At 43.9% G+C, this 25039-nt stretch overlaps 1 protein-coding gene across 1 annotated transcript in view; it reads left to right on the top strand.

Annotated features, from left to right (window-relative positions):
- The window catches only part of LOC119508915 (maestro heat-like repeat family member 5), a 101822-nt gene that overhangs the window by 63333 nt on the left and 13450 nt on the right, over positions 1 to 25039 (top strand). The window contains 4 exon segments of the mRNA XM_037802622.1: positions 12578 to 12727; positions 13755 to 13909; positions 23157 to 23316; positions 24789 to 24979. Coding sequence (XP_037658550.1) covers positions 12578 to 12727; positions 13755 to 13909; positions 23157 to 23316; positions 24789 to 24979 — 656 coding nt within the window.

Raw genomic sequence — 25039 nt, 5'->3', positions numbered from 1 at the left:
TCATTAACATGTCTGTATATATTAGGTTATCATTCCCTCTTCACTAGCTTCTGTGTATCACTAGGTCCCCAACATTCTACATTGTAAGACACTGATTTTACACTGGTCAGGAGTTCATAGTGGTGGTAACATACAATATCACTCCTTCCGTGCCTGACTTATTTCACTCAGCATTATGTCTTCAAGGTTCATCCATGTTGTCAAATGTTTCAGGACCTCATTCCTTCTTACTGCTGCATAGTATTCCAACATACATATGTATCACATTTTGTTTATCCACTCATCTGTTGATAGACACATGGATTGTTTCTGTCTCCTGGCAACTGTGAACAATACTGCTATGAACATGGGTGAGCAAATATCTGTACATGTCATTGCTTTCAGATCTTCCGGGTATCTACCGAAAAGTGAAATTGCTGGATTGAAGGGTAACTCTATATCTAGTTTTCTAAGGAACTGCCAGACTGTCTTCCACAGCTGTACCATTATATATTCCCAATTTCCCCACATTCTCTCCAGCATTTGCTGTTTCCTGTTTAATGGCAGCCATTCTTATTGGTGTGAGATATCTCATTGTTGTTTTGATTTGCATTTTACTAATAGTTAGTGAAGATGATCATTTTTCATGTGTTTTTTAGCCATTTGTATTTCCCCTTCAGAAAAATGTCTTTTCATATCTTTTGCCCATTTTATAATTTGGCTGCTTGTACTATTGTCATTCAGTTATAGGACTTCTTTATACACGCCTGATATCAATCTCTTATCAGATATATGGTTTTCAAATATTTTTTCCCATTGAATTGGCTGCCTCTTTACCTTTCTGACAACGTACTTTGGGTGCAGAAGCTTCTGATTTTGAGGAGCTCCCATTTATCTATTTTTTTCTTTCATTGCTTGTGCTTTAGGTGTAAGGTCCAAGAAGCTACCTCCTAATACTAGGTCTTGAAGATATTTCCCTACATTATCTTCTAGGAGTTTTATGGTACTATCTCTTATACTGAGGTCTATGATCCACTTTGAGTTAATTTTTGTATATGGTGTGAGGTAGGGGTCCTCTTTCATTCTTTTGGATATGGATATCCAGTTTTCCCAGCCCCATTTGTTGAAGAGACTATTCTATCCCAGTTCTGTGGATTTGGGGGCCTTATCAAAAATCAGTTAACTATAGATTTCAGGATCTATTTCTGAACTCTTGATTCGATTCCACTGATCAATATGTCTATCATTGTGCCACTACCATGCTGTTTTGACTACTGTGGCTTTATAGCAGGCTTTAAAGTCAGGAAGTGTAAGTCCTGCCACTTCATTCTTCATTTTTAGATGTTTTTGGCAATTCAAGGCCCCTTTCCCTTCCAAATAAATTTAATAACTAGCTTTTCCAAGTCTGCAAAGTAGGTTGTTGGAATTTTGATTGGAATTGCATTGAATCTGTAGAACAGTTTGGGTAGAATTGACATCTTAACGATGTTTAGCCTTCCTATCCATGAGCATGGAATATCTTTCCACCTATTTAAGTCCTTCTTTTTCCTTTTAGTAAAATTTTTAATTTTCTGTGTACATCCTTGGTTAAGTTTATTCCTAGGTACTTGATTCTTTTGTTGCTATTGTGAATGGAATTTTTTTCTTGAGTGTCTCTTCAGTTAGGTCAGTTCTAGTGTATACGAACATTACTAACTTTTGTGCATTAATCTTGCATCCCACCACTTGGATGAATTTGTTTATTAGCTCAAGTAGCTTTGTCATCAGTTTCTCAGGATTTTCCAAGTATACAATCATATCATCGGCAAATTATGATAGTTTCACTTCTTCCTTTCCAATTTTGATGCCTTTTATTTCTTTGTCTTGCCAGATTGCTCTGGCTAAAATTTACAGCACAATGTTGAATAACAGTAGTGACAGCAGGCATCCTTGCCTCATTCCCGATCTTGGGGGCAGCTTTCAGTCTCTCACCGCTGAGTACTGTGCTACGTTAATAGGAACTTTAAAGATATTATTAGTAACCAAACTGAATGGGAGGGTGGGGGTGGGGGGTAGAGCTTGATCCAATATGGCAGAAGTCCCTGTAAGTAAAGGAAATTAGACCTGGAAGGAGAAGCTGCAGAGGGCAGCCAGAAGCCCTAAGTCACTGGAACCCAGAGGAGAAGGGAGAAGATGCACTGCCATGTGATGGAAAAGCCAAGGAACCCCACAGTCTGCCAAACAGCTAGGAGATACTGATTCAGAGAGAGAGCAAGCCTTCTAGTCTCTGAAACTGTGAGCCAATCAATTCCTGTTGTTAAGCCACCCCATTGTTTCCACCCTTCTGGCTATTGTAAATATTGCTGCCATGAATACTGATGTACACATCTCTGTCTGAGTCCCTGCTTTCAATTCTTTTGGATATATGCCAAGGAGTGGAGTTGCTGGGTCATATGGTGATTCTAAGTTTTAACTTTTTGAGGAACTGCCAAACTGTTTTCTGTTGCAGTTGAGCCATTTCACATTCCCAAAAACAATGTACAAGGGTCCCAATTTCTCCAAATCTTTGTCAATACTTGTTATTTTACATTATTATTATTATTATTATTACCACCATTCTTGTGGGTGTGAAGTGGTACACCATTGTGATTTTGACTTGCATTTCCCTAATGACTAAAGACACAGAGCATCTTTGCATGTGTTTGTTGGTCACTTACATATCATCTTCTGGAGAAAACGTCTTTTCAAACTTTTCCATTTAAAAAAAAATGGTTGTTTGGTTTTTTGTTGTTGAGTTATAAGAGTTATTTACACTTTCTGGATATGAGATTCTTATCAGATATATGATTTGCAAATATTTTCTTTCATCCTATAGTCCTTCTTTCACTTTCTTTGCTGCATAAAAGTTTTTAATTTGGATGCAGTCCAATTTATTTTGTCTTTTGTTGCTTGTGCTTTTGGTGTCATATCTAAAAATCTGTTGCCAAATCCAAGATAATAGATTTATACCAATGCTTTCTTTGATCCAGTTTATGTTAATTTTTTTTAATTCACTTTTATTGAGATATATTCACAGACCATGCAGTCATACAAAGCATACAATCAGCTGTTCACAGTACCATCATATAGTTATGAGTTGGTCACCAAAATTAATTTTTGAACATTTTCATTACCACACATGCAAAAATAATAAGAATAAAAAGTAAAATGAAAAAGAACAATTAAAGTAAAAAAGAACACTGGGTGCGTTTTTTTGTTTTTTGTTTTTTTGGTTTTTGGTTTTTGGTTTGTTTGTTGTTTTTTTTTTGCCCTCATCATTCTACTCATCCATCCACACACTGGACAAAGGAGAGTGTGATCCACATGGCTTTCCCAATCACATTGTCACCCCTCATAAGCTACATTTTTATACAATCGGCTTCAAGATTCAAGGGTTCTGGGTTGTAGTTTGATAGTTTCAGATATTTACTGCTAGCTATTCCAATTCATTAGAACCTAAAGAGGGTTATCGATATCATGCATAAGAGTGCCCACCAGAGTGACCTCTCGGCTCCTTTTGGAATCTCTCTGCCACTGAAGCTTATTTCATTTCATTTCACATCCCCCTTTTGATCAAGAAGATGTTCTCCGTCCCACGATGCCAGGTCTACATTCCTCTCTGAGAGTCATATTCCATGTTGCCGGGGAGATTCACTCCTCTGGATGTCAGATCCCACGTAGCGGGGAGGGCAGTGATTTCACCTGCCAAGTTGGCTTAGCTAGAGAGAGAGGGCCACATCTGAGCAACAAAGAGGCATTCAGGGGGAGACTCTTAGGCATAATTATAAGCAGGCCTAGCCTCTCCTTTGCAGCAACAGTCTTCCCAAGGGCAAGTACTGTGGTAGACGACTCAGCTCATCAAACCACCAGTTCCCTAGGTCTGTGAGCACATCAGCAACCATCGAGGTGAGGAAGCCCAACACCCCTGCATCCTCCCCTAGCTCCTCAGGGGGGCCTTGGCATATTTTTTTGTTTTTTGTTTTTTTAATTAACTTTTTTTTTTAATTAACTATTAACTATTGTGATGGTTAGGTTCATGCTTCAACTTGGGCAGGTGATGGTGCCCAGCTGTCTAGTCAAGCAAGCACTGGCCTGACCATTGCTGCGAGTATGTTTGTGACTGGTTAATAAACCAATAGTCTGGTTTACTAAATCATCAGTCAATTGGCTGCAGCTGTGACTGATGACATCAACAAAGGGCATGCCTTCCACAATGAGAGAATGCAGTTGGCTGGATTTAATCCAATCAATCAGTTGAAGCCTTTTAAGTGAGACAGATAGAGGACTTTTACTTCTTCTTTGGCTGACCAGCAAAGCGTTTCCTGAGGAGTTTGTCGAAGTTGCCAGTTCGTTTCCTGAGGCATTCACTGAACATCTTCATTGGAGTTGCTAATTTGCTGCCTGCCCTATGGAATTTGGACTCGTGCATAGCCACAGTTGTGTGAGACACTTTTATAAATCTTATATTCATAGATATCTCTCACTGATTTTGTTTCCCTAGAGAACTCTAACTAATACACAACTATATAAAAAAAAATACAATAAAAAAACATTTCAAACAAACCATAACAAGGGAGTAAGAAAAAGACATCTAACCTAAAATAACAACTTTACTTCCAACATGCTCCTAACTCTACCCCAAGAAAATAACCTAATATAGCAACATTTCTGTGAACTTGTTCCTACCATACCCACCAGAAATTAACAAACTATAGTCATTCCTGGGCATTTCCAGAATGTTAAATTTACCCACGATAGCTTATCTGCTCTTATTGGGTTATTGTTCCCCGTTCATTAATTGCTTTCTATCGCTAGTTCCCCTACATTCTACATTATAAACCATTTATTTTACATTTTTCAATGTTCACACTAGTGGTAGCATATACTATTTCTCTTTTTGTGCCTGGCTTATTTTGCTCAGCATTATGTCTTCAAGGTTCATCCAAGTTGTCATATGTTTCATGACATCGTTCCTTCTTACTGCCGTGTAGTATTCCATCGTGTGTCTATATACCACATTTTATTTACCCACTCATCTGTTGAAGGATATTTGGGTTGTTTCCATCTCTTGGCAATTGTGAATGCTGCTGCTGTGATCACTGGCATGCAGACATCTGTTCGTGTCACTGCTTTCAGATCTTCCGGGTATATACCGAGAAGTGCAATCGCTGGATCAAAGGGTAACTCTATATCTAGTTTTATAAGGAACTGCCAGACTGACTTCCAGAGTGGCTGAACCATTATACAGTCCCAGCAACAATGAATAAGAGCTCCAATTTCTCCACATCCTCTCCAGTATTTGTAGTTGCCTGTTGTTTAATGGCAGCCATTCTAATTGGTGTGAGATGGTATCTCATTGTGATCTTAATTTTCATCTCTCTAATAGCTAGTGAAGCTGAACATTTTTTCAAGTGTTTCTTGGCCATTTGAATTTCCTCTTCAGAGAACTGTCTTTTCATATCTTTTGCCCATTTTATAATTGAGCTGTCTGTACTACTGTCGTTGAGTTTTAGGATTTCTTTATACATGCAAGATATCAAGTCTTTTGTCAGATACATGGTTTCCAAATTTTTTTTCCCACTGAGTTGGCTGCCTCTTCACCTTTTTGACAAAGTCTTTTGAGGCACAGAAGCATTTGATTTTGAGGAGTTCCCATTTACCTATTTTTTCTTTTGTTACTTGTGCTTTGGGTGTAAAGTCTAGGAAGTAGCCGCCTAATACAAGATCTTGAAGATGTTTCCCTACATTATCTTCTAGGAGTTTTATGGTACTATCTTTTATATTGAGGTCTTTGATCCACTTTGAGTTAATTTTTGTGTAGGGTGTGAGGTAGGAGTCCTCTTTCATTCTTTTGGATATGGATATCCAACTCTCCCAGCCCCATTTGTTGAGAAGACTATTATGTCCCAGTTCAGTGGCTTTGGGGGCCTTATCAAATATCAGTCAGCCATAGATCTGGGGGTCTATCTCCAAATTCTCAATTCGATTCCATTGATCTATATGTCTATCTTTGTGCTAGCACCATGCTGTTTTGATTACTGTGGCTTTATAATAAGCTTCAAAGTCAGGGAATGTAAGTCCTCCTACTTTGTTTTTCTTTTTTAGAGTGTTTTTAGCAATTCGAAGCATCTTCCCTTTCCAAATAAATTTTGTAACTAGCTTTTCCAAGTCTGCAAAGTAGGTTGTTGGAATTTTGATTGGGATGGCATTGAATCTGTAGATGAGTTTGGGTAGAATTGACATCTTAATGACATTTAGCCTTCCTATCCATGAACATGGAATATTTTTCCATCCTTTAAGGTCCCTTTCTATTTCTTTTAGTAGAGTTATGTAGTTTTCTTTGTATAAGTCTTTTACATCTTTGGTTAAGTTTATTCCTAGGTACTTGATTTTTTTAGTTGCTATTGAAAATGGTATCTTTTTCTTGAGTGTCTCTTCAGTTTGTTCATTTCTAGCATATAGAAACATTACTGACTTATGTGCATTAATCTCGTATCCCGCTACTTTGCTAAATTTGTTTATTAGCTCTAGTAGCTATACTGTCAATTTCTCAGGGTTTTCCAGATATAAGATCATATCATCTGCAAATAATGACAGTTTTACTTCTTTCTTTCCAATCTGGATGCCTTTTATTTCTTTGTCTTGCCGGATTGCCCTGGCTAGCACTTCTAGCACAATGTTGAATAACAGCGGTGACAGCAGCATCCTTGTCTCATTCCTGATCTTAGAGGGAAGGCTTTCAGTCTCTCACCATTGAGTACTGTGCTGACTGTGGGTTTTTCATATATGCTCTTTATCATATTGAGGAAGTTTCCTTCAATTCCTACTTTTTGAAGTATTTTTATCAAAAAGGGATGCTGGATTTTGTCAAATACTTTTTCAGTATCTCTTGAGATGATCATTTGATTTTTCTCTTGTGATTTGTTAATGTGTTGTAATACATTGATTGATTTTCTTATGTTGAACCATCCTTGCGTATGATTTTTTAATGTGTCTTTGGGTTCGATTTGCAAGCATTTTGTTGAGAATTTTTGCATCTATATTCATTAGGGAGATTGGCCTGAAGTCTTCCATTTTTGTAGCATTTTTGTCTGGTTTTGGTATTAGATTGATGTTAGCTTCATAAAATGTGTTACGTAGCATTCCATTTTCTTCAATGTTCTGAAAGAGGTTAAGTAAGATTGGTACCAGTTCTTTCTGGAAAGTTGGGTAGAATTCCCCTGTGAAGCCATATGGCCCTGGGCATTTATTTGTGGGAAGTTTTTTGATGAATGATTGGATCTCTTTGCTTCTGACTGGTTGGTTGAGGTCTTCTATTTCTTCTCTGGTCAGTCTAGATTGTTCACAGGTTTCCAGGAAATTGTCCATTTCTTCTACATTATCCAGTTTGTTGACACACAGTTGTTCATAGTATCCTCTTATAATTGTTTTAATTTCTTCGGGATCCACAGTAATTTCACCTTTCTCATTCATTATTTTGTTTATATGGGTCTCTCTTTTTTATTTTGTCAGTCTAGCTAGGGGCTTGTCAATCTTGTTGATCTCAAAGAACCAACTTCTGGTGTTATTTATTGTCCTATTTTTTTGTTCTCTATGTCATTTATTTCTGCTTTAATCCTTGTTATTTCTTTTCTTCTATTTGGTTTAGGATTGGTTTGCTGTTCATTTTCTAGCTTCTTCAGTTGCTCCATTAGTTCTTTGACTTGAGCTCTTTCTTCCTTTTCGATGTATGCGTTCAGTGCTATAAACTTCCCCCTCAGTACCGCTTTTGCTGCATCCCATAGGTTTTGATATGTTGTGTTCTCATTTTCATTCATCTCTATATATTTAGCGATTTCTCTTGCTATTTCTTCTTTAACCCACTGATTGTTTAGGAGTGTGTTGTTTAACCTCCAGGTATTTGTGAATTTTCTAAGTCTCTGATGGTTATTGACTTCTAATTGTATTCCATTGTAGTCAGAGAATGTGCTTTGAATAATTTCAATCTTTTTAAATTTATTGAGGCTTGTTTTATGTCCCAGCATATGGTCTATTCTGGAGAAAGTTCTGTGATCACTAGAGGAGAATGTGTATCCTGGTGATTTGGATGTGATGTTCTATACATGTCTGTTAAATCCAATTCATTTATCAGATTGTTTACGTTTTCAATTTCCTTTTTGGTCTTCTGTCTGGTTGATCTATCCATAGGAGAGAGTGATGTGTTGAAGTCTCCCACAATTATTCTGGAAACATTCATTGCATCCTTTAGTTTTGCCAGTGTTTGTCTCATGTATTTTGTGGCACCATGACTGGATGCATAAACATTTATGATTGTTATTTCTTCTTGTTGAATTGCCCCTTTTATTAGTATGTAGTGGCCTTCTTTGTCTCTCCTAACATCCTTGCATTTAAAGTCTATTTTATTTGACATTAACATTGCTACTCCTGCTTTCTTTTGGCTGTAGCTTGCATGAAATTTTTCCATCCTTTCATTTCAATTTCTTTGTGTCCCTGTGTCTAAGATGAGTCTCTTCTATGCAACATATTGATGGTTCATATTTTTTGATCCATTCTGCCAATCTATGTCTTTTAATTGGGGAGTTTAATCCATTTACCTTCAACGTTATTACTGTGAAGGCATTTCTTGAATCAGCCATCCTATCCTTTGGTTTATGTTTGTCAGATATACTTTTTCCCTCTCTCTCTTAATGTCCCTTAACGTACCCATACTGAATCTCTTTAGTACTGAAACTTTCTCCATATCTCTCTCTTCTTTCTTTGTTTCTCTGTTGGTAGGGCTCCATTTAGTATCTCCAGTAGGGCAGGTCTCTTGTTAGCAAATTCTCTCAGCATTTGTTTGTCTGTGAAAAATTTAAGTTCTCCCTCAAATTTGAAAGAGAGCTTTGCTGGATAATGAATTCTTGACTGGCAATTTTTCTCTCTCAGAATTTTAAATATGTTATGCCACTGCCTTCTTGCCTCCATGGTGGCTGCTAAGTAATCACTACTTAGTTTTATGCTGTTCCCTTTGTAAGTGGTGAACTGCTTTTCTCTTGCTGCTTTCAGAACTTGCTCCTTCTCTTCAGTATTTGACAATCTGATCAGAATATGTCTTGGAGTGGGTTTATTTGGATTTATTCTATTTGGAGTCCGCTGGGCATTTATGATTTGTGTATTTATGTTGTTTAGAAAGTTTGGGAAGTTTTCTCCAACAATTTCTCTGAATAATCTTCCTAGACTTTCACCCTTCTCTTCCCCTTCTAGAACACCAGTGACTATTATATTTGGACGTTTTATATTATCTATCATATCCCTGAGGTCCACTTCAGTTTTTTTTATTTTTTTCCCCATTCTTTAATTCTTTCATTTTCTGTTCTGCCATCCTTGAGGTCACTTACGTTAATTTTTGTATATGCTGTGTGACAGGGATCCAATTCATTCTTTTGTATGTGGATTTCCAGTTGTCCCAGCACCATTTGTTGAAGAGACTAATTTTTCCTCATTGAATGAACCTGGCACCTTTGTCAAAGATCAATCAGCTAGAGATGTATGGGTTTACTTCTGGACTCTAAATTCTATTCCATTGGTCTATATGTCTATCCTTCTACAAGTACGCTGTTTTGATTATTGTAGCTTCGAGTAAGTCTTGCAATTGGGAGGTGTTGAGTTCTCCAACCTTGTCCTTTTTCAAGATTCTTTTGTATATTCTGGGCCTCTTGAAATTCCACATGAATTTAAGGATTGCTTTTCCATTTTTGAAAAAAAAATTCACTGGAATTATGATAGGGATTGCACTGAACTGGCAGATTGTTTTAGGCAGTACTGACATCTTAACAATGTTAAGTTTTCCAACCCACTAACATGGGATGTCTTTCCATTTATTTAGGTCTTCCTTAATTTCTTCCAGCAATGTTTTAAGTTTCCAGTGTACAAATCTTTCATCTCCTTGATTTAATTCATTTCTACATATTTTATTCTTTTGGAACTCTTGAAAATGGGTTTTTTGCTTAATTCCCTTTTCACATTCTGCATTGCTGGTATACAGAAACACAATGACTTTTGTGTATTGATCTTACACCCTAGCAACTCTGCTGAATTTATCAGCTCCAGTTCCTTTCCTGTGGATTCCTCGTAATAGTCTACACATAGGATCACGCCACCTGTGAAAAGAGATGGTTTCACTTCGTTTCCAATGTGAATGGCTTTTATTTCTTTTTCTTGCCTAATTGTTCTGGCTAGAACTCCAGTTCAATGTTGAACAGCAGAGGTGAAAGCAGGCATTTTGTCTTATTCCTGATCTTCAGGGGAAACCTTTCAGGTTTCACCATTTGGTATGATGTTAGCTGTGGGTTTTTCATAAATGCCCTTTATCATGTTGAGGAAATTCCTTTCTACCTTTAGTTTTCTGAGCGTTTTTATTGTGAAAGAATATTGGATTTTGTAAAATGCTTTTTCTGAATCAATTAAGATGATCATGTGGTTTTTTCCCTCCACTCTATTAATGTGGTGAATTGCATTGTGTAATGTGGTGCACTACACCGTGTGCCGGTTTCAATCTCTTATGTTCCCTCACAAAAGCTATGTTCTTTAATGAAATCTGCTGGGGGCAGACTTGTTAGTCTTTTGGTTAGGGTGGGGCCTTTTGATTAGGTTGTTTCTGTGGAGATGTGACCCATCCATCTGTGAGACTTTCTGATTAGCTCATTTCCAGAAAGGTGTGGGCCCCACCCATTCTAGGTGGTTCTTGATTAGATCACTGGAGTCCTTTAAGAGAGCTAATGGAGAGAAGGGGCTCAGAGAAGCTGAGAGACAGATTTTGGAGAGAAGCTAAGACATGTAATCCAGAGTTTGCCCCTGGGAGAAGCTAAGAGCTGACACAGACCCAGATGCTTAGAGATATAGACAGAAGGATGTTTGGAGATGCTAAGAGATGAAACCCAGAGTTTGCCCCAGAGAAGCTAACAGAGGACCTCCAGACACTTACAGAGAAATGCCCCAGGAGAACCAAGCAGAGAGCTGAGAGAAGCTAAGAGACAGAAGCCCAGAGATATTTTGGAGAAAGTTATTTTGAAACACAACCTGGGAGCAAAGGACCAGCAGACACCAGCCACATTCCAGATGCCATCAGCCTTTCTTCAGTGATGGTATCCTCTTGTTGATGCCTTAGTTTGGATACTTTTATGGCCTTAGAACTGTAAATTTGTAACTTAATAAATCCCCTTCATAAAAGCTAATCCATTTCTGGTATTTTGCATGATGGCAACATTAGCAAACTGGGACAGATTGATAGATTTTCTTATGTTGAAACACCCTTGCATTCCTGGAATAAATCCCACTTGGTCACGGTGTAGAATCCTTTCAATATGCTGTTAGAGTCTAACACTTATTTTTATACTTTAATATATATACAAACATCCTAACAGACTTTCAAACTTTCCAACAAATATCCTAACATGCAAAGAAACATTACCACTATCTTAAAATTCTTGCAACATAACTTTTTATCAGGTTTCTCAACTGTTCCTTCATCACAAACAGCCTAACTTCTTCCTACGATAGATGCTCTGAGTCAGTGTTATCCAATAGAACTTTCTGCCATGTCGGAAATGTTCTCCATCTGTACTATTCAAGGTAGCCACTAGTCAGATGTGGCTATTAAGGACATGAAATGTGGCTAGCATGACTGAGGAACCAAATTCTAAATTTCACTTAATTTAAATAGCTATGTGCGGCTAGAGGCTACATTTTGGACAGCATGGTGCTAAGTCTCCCCCGAAGGCCCTGCCTGTGCAGCACCAGCCTGGCCCAGAACCTCCCCTCCAGAAGGCTGAGAGCCAAGCCTATGGAGTGGGGGTCAGATCTACTACCTTGGATTTCCCAGTGTCCCTCATTCCCCCCGAGCAGCTTGGGTTCTGGCAACAGGGGTGAGACCTGCCTCCCTGGATCTTAGCACCACTCCTGGAAGAATGTGAGCAGAGAACAGAATCACACTCCTGGGGAACCTTACCATGGGGACAGAAGCCCTGGATTCTGGAAGCAATCTGGCCCCGCCCATCCCCATCCCACTCCATGACCCGGGACAAACCACACACCTTTCCTGGCATGGGGGTTGGTCCGGGTGACCTTGAAGATCCTTTACAGCTCTGAAGTTCAATTGTTCTCTGATTAAAATGCTGTAAAGAGGAAGACTGGGGCCTGGCAGTGGGCTGAGCTGGCAGGTGAAGAAGCCCTGTGAGGTGAAGACAGGGCAGAGGAGGGGAAAGAAGGCTGGCTGGGTCACCTGGAACCAGGGAGAAGCACCAGGGTCTGAATGAGGAAACAAACCTCCACACTGACCCTGCCCTAAAATGGGCATCACACCCTCCCTTCCAGCCTTGGTGGATTGTTGTTGGCCCAGAGAGATGATAGAAGTGTCATTAACTTCAAAATGCTGTGTGCATGTTGGGGGACCCAGAGAAGTGGGGTTCAGGAGTCCACAAGTGCTCAGAGGCTTGGGGAGCCTGGTACAAAGGAGGCAGGGGTAAAAGTAAGGGTGGGGGAGGTGGGCCTCCAAGTGCCGGCATCCCAAGGTGACGGCCACCCTCCCCTCCTGCTGCTACAGGAGGTCCTGAAGCACCTCACCATGCTGGAACTGACTGATCTTATCTGGACGGCCATCGACGGCCTGGGCTCCAGCAGCCCCTTCCGTGTGCAGGCGGCCGCCGAGATGCTACTCATGGTCATCGAGAGCCACGGAGCCGAGCTGCAGACTGTGAGGGGGTGGGGGCAGACAGCTAAGGGCTGGGCCAGGGTGGGGCACGGAGCAGACAGGGATAGTGGTGTTTGGGGGCTGTTTGCAAGGTCATGAGGCAGACATGCACTGATCGGGCAGCTGCTGCATGCCCTGGTAGGAGCATGGGGATTGGGGAGGAGAAGGCCCAGCCCTGGCCCTCAAGTCCAATCCAGGACAAAACTTACAGAGTCCTGATAAGAGCATGTTGGATTCTGCCCGGGCGCATCCACTCACAGGTATGCAGTAAAGCCCTGACTGTGAGCTGAGCCCCGAGGCAGACGCTGTCCCAGCCACGCGAGCAGATAATGACTGCACAGCAGAGAACATGCAAGGCCAGAGGATGGCCCCAGTGGGGTGGGGAGGGGTCCCCCAGAAAGAGGATGGTTCATGACAGGGAAAACTCAGGTGGGTGACACTGCAGCTGTGCATTAATGGGAGTGGGGGTGGGGGCACTCCAGGCACAGGGACCAGCACGTGCCAAAGTAGTGTGTTCAGGTAGGTGAGTGTGAACCTTCCAACAACTGGGCAGGACAGGTAAGTCTGGACAGAGTACTAACGCCTTGAATACCATGGAAAAGGTAGTGGGAGTGGGAAGGGTGGGGCCTCTCACCACTTAGACTGGGACTTCCCTTCAGACCACCTGCCCAGGGCAGGGAAGTTCTCCCCAGGCGAGAACTGTACCTTCCCTCTCCCAGACTCCCAGACAGGGTTGGGCCTCCCCCTTCAGATGCCCCTAGTCAGGGCTGGGCCTCCCCGCTCAGAGAGCCCCAGGGCAGGGCTGGGCCTCCCCCTTCAGGCTCCCCCAGGGCAAGGATGTGCTTCCCATTCTCCAGGGGAAGCTGGACCTCCCCTCAGAGACTCCTCAGAATGGGAGCCTATCTAAAAGGGGGCTTCAGGCTCACTGGGGCAGGACCCCACACACACACTCCTCTTCAGGCTCACCAGGGCTGGGCAGGGCCTCCCCCTCAGACCAGCCCTCTCCCCCACATTCTGCCTCCCCACTCAGGTTGCCAACATGGGCCGAGCCATCCACCTCCAGCTTTGCTCTGTCCGCATCCCCCAAGCGAAGGAAAATGCCCTGCAAGCCATCACCCTGCTGGCCCGGAACCACACCCCTGAGCTGGTGGCTGCCTTCCTGGACGTCTCCATACCCCTGGACAGGTGCCCAGCCCCAGCCCTCCCTGCCCTGCCCACTCCCCAACCCCTCGATCCTTCCCCAGGTGCCAGGGCTCCACCGTCCTTCACTGCCCTGTGCCTGTCCTCTCCCAGCCTGCAGGGACCCCACAGGGCTGGGTGCAGGGAGGGAAAAGCTCACATACTCACTTATTGCACCTCGCTCACCTTCAGGCTGCAGGTATCCCACATCAAATGCCCACATCCCCCCCCCCGCCGCCTTACCCACCCATCACCTGATGGAGAGGGAGCTGAGGACCCAGGTGCTCCCGACAGGCCTGCAACCAACAACCCCGCCTCCACACCCTTGTCTCGACATGTCCTTTCTCCCTGTCCCCTCAGTCTACAAGGAAGCCTGGACTCACCCTTCCCACATCACGCTTTACTCCCTTTTCCGACCCACCTCCCCTCCCCAACTCTGGAGACCTGTCCACTGTGTCCTTGGGAGCCCCCATCAACAAAACCCCCTCTGTCCTCAGCCTCATCTCCAAACATTCGCTCCTCCTTCCTGCTCCTCCAAGGACCCGCGGCCACCACGGCCTTCTCAAGCGGGGCTGGCTTTTCCCCCACAGCCCTCCGACCCCTGGCCTGGGGGTGGCTGGGACCCTCACGCTGCTCAGGGCCCCTCCTCTCTACAGTTCCACATCCGAATCCCAGGTCCTCAGTCTATACCACCTGGCGCCCCTCCTCAGTTCAGCCATGTGCCACCCGACTGCCCCGTCAACTCCCCCTTCCGCGAAGCTGCAGCTCCTGGTGGGGGGCATTCTTCCCTCAGCCCTGATTTCCTCGTCGGCTGCTGACCCTCCTTCCTGTTTCTCTGAGAATACAGAAGCCACCAGAGGGGAGCAACCACAGGCTCCCAGGGCCCAAGAGCTGCTTACCGAAGGATTGCTAATTTCCGTGAGGAAGGGTCTGTGTGTTTCTGTCACTAATTTCTGGCTTTATTGCACTGTCATTAGAGAGTGTTGTCTATAGTATTTCCACTTTATGATTTGCTGGTTTTTTTAGTCGAATTTTGTGAATGTCCCATGGCGCTTGAGAAGAAGTCATATTTTCTATTATCAGAGCATACAGTTCGATATATATCCATAATATTTACCTTATTGGTTGTGTTGTTTGGGTCTCTACATCCTTGCATAATTGTTGGGCACTTGATCTGTCCTGTACTGAAAATAGCGTGTGTTCCACGTAGCCTTCGTCCCTGTAGTTTTTGCTTCATAAAGGTTGTTGCCATGTTATTTGGCCCATAAATATTCACAGGTGCTATTCTTTGTGAATTGTGATTTTTAGCATTAAAAAGGACCTTGATTTGTCACATTTAATGCTTTGTGGTTTGAATTCTACTTTGTCTGTTAATGGAATCACTACCCCTGCTTTATTTCTTCTATTCCCCAACATGCATTAGTCCATCCCTTTATTTTAACTTTTCTGAATCCCATCTACTTCAGGTGTCCATCTAACATACAGCATATAGTTGGTCTTAAGATTGAAAATAGTTTTTAAACAGATGAGTTAATACCATTCACACTTATTGATATGACTCGTGTTTAGCCTCAGTGTATATTTTGTTATATTTCCTAAATTTCTTTTTCTATGAGATGTGTACACTTTGATATTTAGCTTTAAATATTTTTTTAATCTAGGAAAGTTTGTATTTTTTTCTAGTTGTTACCTTTGTACTCTTAATTGCTTAAAATGATCTTAGTCCCCAATTTTACAATTTGACTTTTTACTATCTGGTTAATTCATTTTTATCGGTATCCTTTAACTTCATCTCCACCATTTGTTTTATGTATAATGTATAAATAATATATGAAACATATAATATCTTACACATATAATAGACACACACACATACACACACACACACACACTCGCTCACCAAGTTTTCTAGTCATTTCTTAATTTCATGACACTTATCCTCCAATATATTCCTCAAAAAGGGCTTGCAGGTTCAGAATTCCCTAAATTCTTTTATGTCAAAAGCTGTTTTTCTTGAAGGAAAGCTAGGCTAGATATAAAATCTCTGGTTGACTCTTCTATTTTTAAAATGTTGCTCTGTTGCTGCCTTGCTTTGCTTTTGAAAAGTCTGGTAACAATCAAAATTTTTTGCCTTTGTAAGATATTTGACCTTTTTGCCTGGAGACTTTGAGTACTTTATCTTAGAAATCTAATAGTTATACTAGAATATGTCTCAGCATTGAGCATTCTAGATTAATTTTGCCAGATACCTGGTGGGCCCTTTCAAAACGTAGATTCAAGCCTTTTTGTTGTTGTTGTTATTTCTGAAAGTTTTCCTGGCTATAGTCTTAAATATTAGTATCTGTTCCATTACTGTTTTCCTTCTTCAAGGACCCCAATAATACAGAAGTTATTCCTTCTTTGTCTATCTTCCATTTCCATTACTTTCTCTCTGGTCCTTTTTACTTCTTTCTTAATTTCACATTCACTCTCTTGGTTGTCTGCCTGCCTTTCTTCAATGTCCACTACTAAATTTTCATTTGAGTTTTATCTCTCTTAGGGACCTTGTAATTTTTTCATTTCTTAGATAATTTCGTCTTTACTTCCAATTCTTTCCTGAGTTCAAGCAGCTCTCTTTCTCTTTTCCTATTGGGTTTTTTTTCCTTTCTTGAATTTCCAATTCAAGATGGTTTTTCATATCTTTTACTGTTTAAGTATATTTATGTGCATTTGGAGTGCTGTTTTAACAGTTTATTTCTGCTTCACAGTTTTTCAGAAAGTTTCCTCACCTGAAGTGTGTTGACTTTTGTGTTCTGATTTTTTGCAATAACTCTGTATGCTGTATAGAGCTGTTAATATTTCTATTCATTTGTGTGCTACTGGAGTGTTTATGGGGATTTCAAGTTTAATGGCACCTTCTTCTGTCAGTATAGCAAAAACCAGATAATTTAGTTGATTTTTTGTTTGTTTTGTTGATGGGGAAATGAGTTGTGTCCTCTGATTTTTTTTTTTTTTTTGATTCCTTTTCTCTTGCAGAACCCTAAATTTTTTCCTTTTGCTCCTTTCCCTTTCACTACCCAATTTTCAAAGATTACTTCTTTCTTTTTTACCATTTTTCTCTCCCAGAAGCTATGCATTTGGAAGACTACCCTTCAAATTGGCCATCCTTTTAAGTCCCTTCCCTGGGCCCATGCCCTGACCTACCTGGTCTTTTTTTCTTTTCTTTTTTTTTTGGTATTTTCAGACTTAGGGTGGACTTCATCTTCCTGAAGGTGATTTATACCAATGTTGAGTCCTCTTGCTAGTTCTTTTTTTTTCCTTTCCATAGTTACACTAGGTCTGCCTTCACCTGCCACAAAGCCTTGTAGTAGAGCAAGGGTGAGGTGGGAGAGAAAGAGACTGCATGCTAGGGATGGCATTTTTTTCTCTTTTTAATTATAGTCATTTTGAAGTTCAGGCATTCTTTATGTTTAAGGCGTAGTTTTTGTGTAGGTTTATTTTTTTCCTTCTTGTTGTTCTGTGTTGTGTTTCAAGGAAACACTGAGAGATGGGATCCTATGCAGCCACCATTGGCTTCAGCTTCCCAGAAGCCCATGGTTTAGTCTTATTGTATTGGAATTTATATACACTCCCAATTTTAGCATCCATGAAATCGGAGTGCATTTTACACTGTCTGCATCTTACAACTGGATTTAGGTGGACTTTCCTTTTCGTTGCTATATAGAATCCCATCTTCAGAATTCCTGTTATCCTTTCTACTATAAGGGACATTAGGTTGTTTCCTGTTCTGGACCATGACGAATGGGGCCGCTGTGATACTGCTTAGGCAAGTGCCTTCATGTACACAAGTCCTCTATTCAGCAGCATAAACATTTGGAAGGAAATGTATGAGTCATAAAGCTACGCATATATCCAACTTTATTATATTATTCCAAATGTTTTCACACTCCAACCACCAGTGTTCTGAGAGTTCCAATTTCTCCACGTCTTCTTCAACAATCAACTTATTAATGTTAGCCAATCCAGGAGATGGTATTAATCATATTGTATTAACCTACACTTTCTGACTAAATAATGAGGCTCAACATCTCTTCATCTACTTTTCGGTCATGTAGGTAACTTTTTTGGTGACACGCCTGTTCAAGTACCCTTTCTGTTGCACTGTTCCTCTTTTTCTTACAGATTTCTAAGAATTATTTATGTAATCTGGGTACAAGTCCTTTGTTGATTATATCAAAAATATCTTCTCCCACTCTGAAGCATGCCTTTTCCTTTTTCATACCTTAATGTGTCTTGTGGTGAACAGAGGTTCTGAATTTAATCATTCTATTTTATCTTAAAAAGTTCTATTGTTTGTATCTCACATTAGGTCTCTAAACCACCTAGAAGTGATTTCATGCACAATGTGAGGTAGGACTCCAGTTTCATTTAATTGTCCCAGCATTGTCTAGTGAAAAGTCCACCCTTTTCTTGCAGTTTTGCAGTGCTACTTTCATCACAAATCAAGGGACCGTTTTATGGGTGTTCTGTTTTGCTAATGCTGCCATTTTGCAAAACACCAGAAATGGATTGGCTTTTACAAAGGGGGTTTATTTGGTTACAAAGTTAGTCTTAAGGCCATAAAGTGTCCAAGGTAAGGCATCAACAAAAGGATACCTTCACTGGAGAAAGGCCATTGACATCCAGGAAACCTCTGTTAGCTGGGTAGGCATGTGGTTTGCATCTGCTTGCTCCCAGGTTGTTTCAAAATGGCATTCTCCAAAATGTTGCTCCTAGGGCATTTGTCCTTTCTTAGCTTCTCTGGAACTAAAATCTGCTTTCAACAGCCATCTCCAAAATGTCTGTCTCAGATGCAGCTTCTCTGGTCCTTCTATTTGTGAGCTTTTACAAGACTCCAGTGAACTAATCAAGGCCCACACTGAATGGGCAGGGCCACACCTCCATGGAAACATTCAATCAGAGGTCGACACCCTAACCAAAGGTGTCACTCACAGTTGGGTGGGTCACATCTCCATGGAAACATTCAATCAAAGGATTCCAACCTAATCAATACTAATACATCTGCCCCACAAGATTGCATCAGAGAACATGGCTTTCTCTGGGGGACATAATATATACAAACCAGTACACTGGGGGTCTGTTTACAGGCTTTCTATGCTCTTACAGCGGTCTGTTTGTCCATCCCTAGACCAATACTTGAGGTTCTAATGCGTATAATGTTATAATAATTCTCATTATCTGATACAGAAAGGCCTTCCACCTTGTTCTTCCTCAGAAGTGTCTTGGCTGTTCTTGGTTCTTTGCATTTCTACATAGCTTTTAGAATCAGTTTACCAAGTTTTCTTTTCTCTTTTTCTCCCTTAGAATATTTTTATTTGATTGGACCTTGATTGCACAAAATTGGATTCGCTGTAATCCATGGTTTATAACACCTTGTCAACATTGTCATCGTTGCTACATGGCCTGCTTTAGTTATTTACTAAGACAGATGATTAATTTTAGTAATCTAGTACACACCCATGAACCCATCATTCATATAAAACTAGGATCTTGGCAATAATCTCCATATAAAGACAGGATCTGCCCATCACCACTAACTTCCATTCCCCGGCTCACCCCACCCAAGATTATCATTCCTTTGATTTCTTTTTATATAGTTTTGTTGCCTGTAAATGTATTCCTAAATAATATTGTATTGCAGTTTTAAAATTTTTATACAAAGGGTAGCATGTTGCATATAGTCCTCAGAGATTTTTTTACTTGCCTGATATTAATATAGATATTTATAGTCCATGTTGTCTAAGTCTATTCTAATATAAATCTAGAAACACCAGTTTTCTTTTGTTAGTATTGCACAGTATGTCTCTTCCATTGTCTTAATATTTTTACATTCTTTTGTTTTAAATATGTCTTTTCTAAACAGCATTTAGCTCTATCACTTACAGTTTCCTATCCCCTGAAGATATCTTTAAGCTTGTTTTTTATTTCTTTATTCTTAGTTAAAAAAACTGTTGTTTTATATTTCATGCCTGATAATTCAAATATCTGAATTGTCTGCAGACCTATTTCCTTTTCCTGTTGTTCTTGCAGTATCGCACTTACGGAGTCTTGCTTCTTCATGTGTCTGATTATCTTTGACTACATGCTGGACATTGTACTTAAAAAAGAAATTTTAAGAATATTTGGGGGCCTACAATGAAGACGTTTTCTTCCAGAGGGGATTTTTGTTAGCCTCTGCCGAGCACTGAGGGTCACTACCAACCCAAGACCACCATGAAACAAATCTAAGGCTTGAGATTCCCTGGATGCCCTCTGCAATTCAAACCTGGCTGAAATACACAGGGGGGGTCCACAACCTGCTCAGCATCACCCTGAGAATGGAGAAAAGTCTCCTATTTGGCTGACCACCTTGTACAGTCACCTGCCCCTTCACCTCTCCCAGCTGTAAAACCAAAGATCTGATTTTCCCCTCAGGGCATCAGCTATCTCCTTGATCCCCACCTCTCTGGGTTCTTGGTTTCTGTCCCTGTTGGGCCTTGTAATTTCTTACAGTTTTGTCATCTCCTTGATGCTTTTAGTGCCCTTGTTTATACTTTCTCCAGCCCTTTCAGTTCTTTTCAGTGGAGGGGCTGATCAGAATAGTCTAGCCCATCATTACTGGAAGATGGAAGTTCTCCCGTTGCTTCTTAAATACACTCAGGTCACACTTTCTTCATCACCGCTTTCTTCATCAAGAGAAAAACTGCTCTTTTACCAGCCGCCAGCAACCTCAGGTTATTAGGTCTACTGGTCAGTTCTCTGTCCTCACCTTACGTGACCTGGCAGCAGAATGTGACCAGGCCCATCACCCCTCCTGATGGGAACACCTCCTTCACCAGGCTCCCCGGCCCACATGCTGCCCTTGGTCTCCTCCCACCTCCATGGCCGCTCCTGCTCAGCCTCCTTTGCTGGTCCTCCTCATCAACCTTATCTCTGAACACAGGGACCTGGGGCTCAATCCTCAGACCTCGTCTTCAGCCACACTCTCTTCCACGGTGGCCACATCCATCCCCTGGTTTTAAATAGCACCTGAACACTGATGCCTCCAAAGTCTCCTCCCATCCTGGGCCTCCTCCCCTTCCCCCGCCTACCTGATAGATGCACTTGGATGTCGACAGGCACTACAAACATAACATCAGACAAGTCTCCTGACCCTCCCCTGAAATCTGCTCCTCCTGTAATCTTCCCCACGTCATTACTTGGCAATACTGTTCTTCTAGCTTCTCGGGACAGAACTTTGGTGCCACCTTGGCTATTCTCTACACCCAATCCATGCACTAGGCAATCCTGCCAGCCCTACCTGCCCCCTCTCACCACCCCTCCATTGCCATCACCCTCGTCCAGGGCGTACCATCTCTCACCCAGAAGATCCACCCACTTCCGCCCTTCACCCCACCCAAGTTACTGTCCACCCAGAAACCACAGTGGTCCTTTGAAAATGTAAGTCAGATCAAGTAGCTTCTCTGCTCAAAACCCTCCAGCAGCCCCATCTCACTCAAATTCAAAGACAAAACCTTCACAGTAACCCACAAGGTCACAAAGTGGCCCCATGATTTTACTGTCCTCATCTCCTTCTTGCCCCTTTACCCACTCCACCCCAAAAATGCTGTCCTTTCTTGCTGATCCTTGAACACACAAAGAATAAACCTCTCTTAAGCCCTCTGCCCAAGAGGATTCCCCCCAGATATCTGTGAGGCTGCCTCCCTTCCCCCTTCAGGTCTTGCTCAAATGTCCCCTTCTGGTGAAGCCTTCTCTAGCTACCCTACTGAAAACTGAAGGAACCCCCAAACGCATCCTCCCTGCTCTCCCTGTCCCCCTTGCCTGCTTTATTCTCGTCACAACACTTGGCAGCTGACACCTTTTGTTAATTGCCTCTGCCCCTGCCTCAAGGTCTGGGATTCCACAATTCTGACCCGGCTTGGTCCCCTATCACGCTCAGGGCAGACGTGTGACTGTGCGGGTGGCAAATGCCCCCAGTGAGCAAAGTAGGCGAGAACCTTCCTCCTCTCGCCTCTGACATTCCGGTGGAGAGTCATCTCACTCAAGCTTCCCGAGGCAGATTTTTCAGACACTCTGTGGCTGGGAATCGGAAGCTCAGAGAGATTAAGTGAATGCCCACAGTCACACAGCCAGCCTGGGGCAGAGTGGGCATCTGAACCCAGGCCCTTCTGACTCCAAAGGTCCTGTTCTTTCCAGTGGGGGGTGGGGTGGGGTGACCAAGCTGTGGAACATCCCAGAGTCATCAAGCTATTGTACCCACCCAGCCCAGGGCCAGATGGGACTGGGGTGGCACTCCCCAGGGCCCCAAGCCCACCCCTCTGGCTCTCTCTTAACCTGGGGATGGGGGTTCATCCAGCTACCCCACTATGTTGCTCCCAAACCCCACCCTCACTACTCCTAGGTCCCTCCTGCTGCCCCTTGCACCCAGCACTCAGACCCGAAGACCACTAATGGCCCCCAACACCTTAGGGCAGCCCCAACACCCCCTCCTACTGCCAGGTCTCATAGAGTCATGGCCTTGGACAAGGTAGAAAGGTCACAGACTGGGCTGGACTGACCTCAAATCCTAGCTCCCCAGTTACAAGGCAGGCTTTTGACCAGGACACGTCCTCCCTCTCTAGTCATCAGTTTCCCTGTCTCTAAAATGGGCATGAGGGTGCTATACAACCTGCAAAGCTCTGTGCAAATACCAATGACAACCTTTAACTTGGACCAGGTTAGGTCCAGGGGAGCTGAACCTCAGCCAACCCAGAATTGGGGGCAGATAGCCAGGGAAGGCTTCCTGGGGGAGGTGGCATTAAGATGAGCCCTAAAGGCTAAGGAGCAATTATCTGGGTGATGAAGAATGAGGAGGCCCTGAGACAGACATGGAGGGAAGGGCAGGCAGGGTGGCTGGGGATCAGAAGGGGATGGCTCTGAGTGCCAGCCACATCTCATGGGCTTTTTCCTGAGAGGACTCAGGAGACACTGAAGGAGAGCAGCAGTGGGGAGACAGGTCAGGTTAAGAAAGCTCCAGCTGTGAGTGAGGAGTGGCCTGGAGGGGAGACCCTGGATGTGGGGAGACCCAGGAAGAGGCTGGTGTGGGCACAAGACCCTAAGTGCCGACCAGAGGCAGCCGGCCAGGTCTCCTCTGGACATCCTCACACGCATTCCCTGACCAGCCCCTCTCCCGACAGGCCCCTTCCCCACTAACCTGCTCTGACCGGGATGCTCTGACCCCCCTCTCTGCCTGCAGCCACGCCTTCCGGCTGTGGAGGGCCCTGGGAGCCGAGCAGCCCGTGAGCCGCCTGGTACTCGCAGTGCTGCTGGCTTGGCTGCAGGAGCGGCCCCTGCCCACCGAGGCTGGAGACAGCAGCCCCCACCCCAAGGAGAAGACCTACCTGCGCTCGCTGGCCGTGAGTCTCTGCCCCCACCCCGTCTCCCCAGCACCATCCCCAGCCACCAGGCCCGGCCCCATCTGTGTATTCCATCAGACATTGGGGTCTTGGGGACACACGGTGTACCAGGCTTGAAAAGGGAGCCCCATATCCAGGCTGAGGAAACCTAGCCCAGCCCACCCCAGCCTGGAGGAGAGGAGCCCTCAGGGCCACCCAGCTTGGGGGCTCAGGGCCCAGGCCACTGGCCAAGGGCTCAGGGACCCTCCAGGGCCCGATTCCCTCTCTGTGAAGTGGGACAATAACATCAGTCTTGGGGAGCATAAAGTTCATGCCCAGGACTGGCACGATGCAGGGGCTCTCTGAGCAGAAGCTGAGACTTTGTTGGGCAGGACAGCCTCCTGGGTCCACGGAAGGGTTTGGACCCTTAGCTGGGTCCTGGGGAATCACAGACAAGATCTTGGAGGAATTTCAGAGCTGCCCCCTGCATTCCCCACCCTACTGTGGGAAGCCCCCTCCAGTTTTCTGATAAGCCCAGGCCTTGCTTGCACACCCCCAGGAATAGGGAGCTCACTTTCTACATGGCCACACCTGTCCTCTCTTGCTGGACCCTGGCCAAGGCAACAATTGTGCCCCCAACCCTGCTGGGTCCCTGCCCCACAAGCTCCCTGAGCACGCAGCTGGATGTCCCTAGACCAGCAGCTGCCTGGGGCAGGTGAAAAGGGAAGGTCCCTTACCTCCCCATGCCTGGTGCAGGTCGGCCCTTCTCACCCTTCCCCTTCTCTGATGCTGACCCCAAGCCGAGAGCCCTCCCCATGGGAACCTCACAGCAGTGGACCAGACACCACCCCAGGTCCAGTCACAGCAGGGTGGACTCCCTGCATCCCAGGTGGGGCACTTCACGGCCCAGCCGAGCCCCTGCCCCTGCACTCTGTCAACACTGGCTCATGCCAGCTCTCCAGCCCAAAACCATTCCTGGCCCAAATGCCCCTTCAGGAGCGAGGAGCCTTCAGGGCCACTGATTCTTTCTTCCAAAACACATTTCTCAGGCGTCCACCACGTCCTGCCTTCAGGGCCACAGAGCATGAGGGTCAGAGGCGACACGGACATGCTCTGAGACAATACTAACTAAGCATGAAGGGCTAGGAGAGGGGACAGTCACCGAGTCTGCACCGGCAGGGTGGGGTCAGGGAGGGTCCCTGGGGCCTGGATGTCAGCTGGTGGGGTGGGGGGTGTTCCAGGCAGACTGCAGGGAGGAGAAGAAGAGCACCGAGACCTTGCAAGCAACAAGGAGACCAGCGCGGCAGGTCCAGAGTGAGCAGAGGCCCAGGCTGAGGCTGCAGAAGGAGTCAGGGGCCAGGATCGGAGGGAGGTCCGCCTGGACCTTCAGATTAGGTCCCGAGAGCTTTGAGCACAGTCGGATGTGGGTTTTGTAGGACAGTGGATCAGCATCCTTGGGCCCAAGACCCACCTCCCATCCCCTTCCCCAACAGGCCATGAACACGCTGCAAGAGCTGCAGTTTGCCCGAGAGTTCAAGGCGGCCATGCAGGAAGCCTACCCAAAGCTCTTCCTGGCCCTGCTCACCCAGATGCACTACATCCTGGAGCTGAACCTGCCTACGGAGCCACAGCCTGCCCAGCAAGCCCAGAAGGCCCAGGAGGCAGCCACGCCCAGCCCCCAGAGGTAAGACACGGGGACAGACAGGCATCCTGGGCAAAACATGCGTAGTGGCCTGCAGGGCTG

The sequence above is a fragment of the Choloepus didactylus genome, chromosome 14 (genome assembly GCF_015220235.1).
Source record: "Choloepus didactylus isolate mChoDid1 chromosome 14, mChoDid1.pri, whole genome shotgun sequence".
In the NCBI taxonomy this organism is placed as follows: domain Eukaryota; kingdom Metazoa; phylum Chordata; class Mammalia; order Pilosa; family Megalonychidae; genus Choloepus; species Choloepus didactylus.
This window is presented reverse-complemented; position numbering and strand designations above follow the sequence as displayed.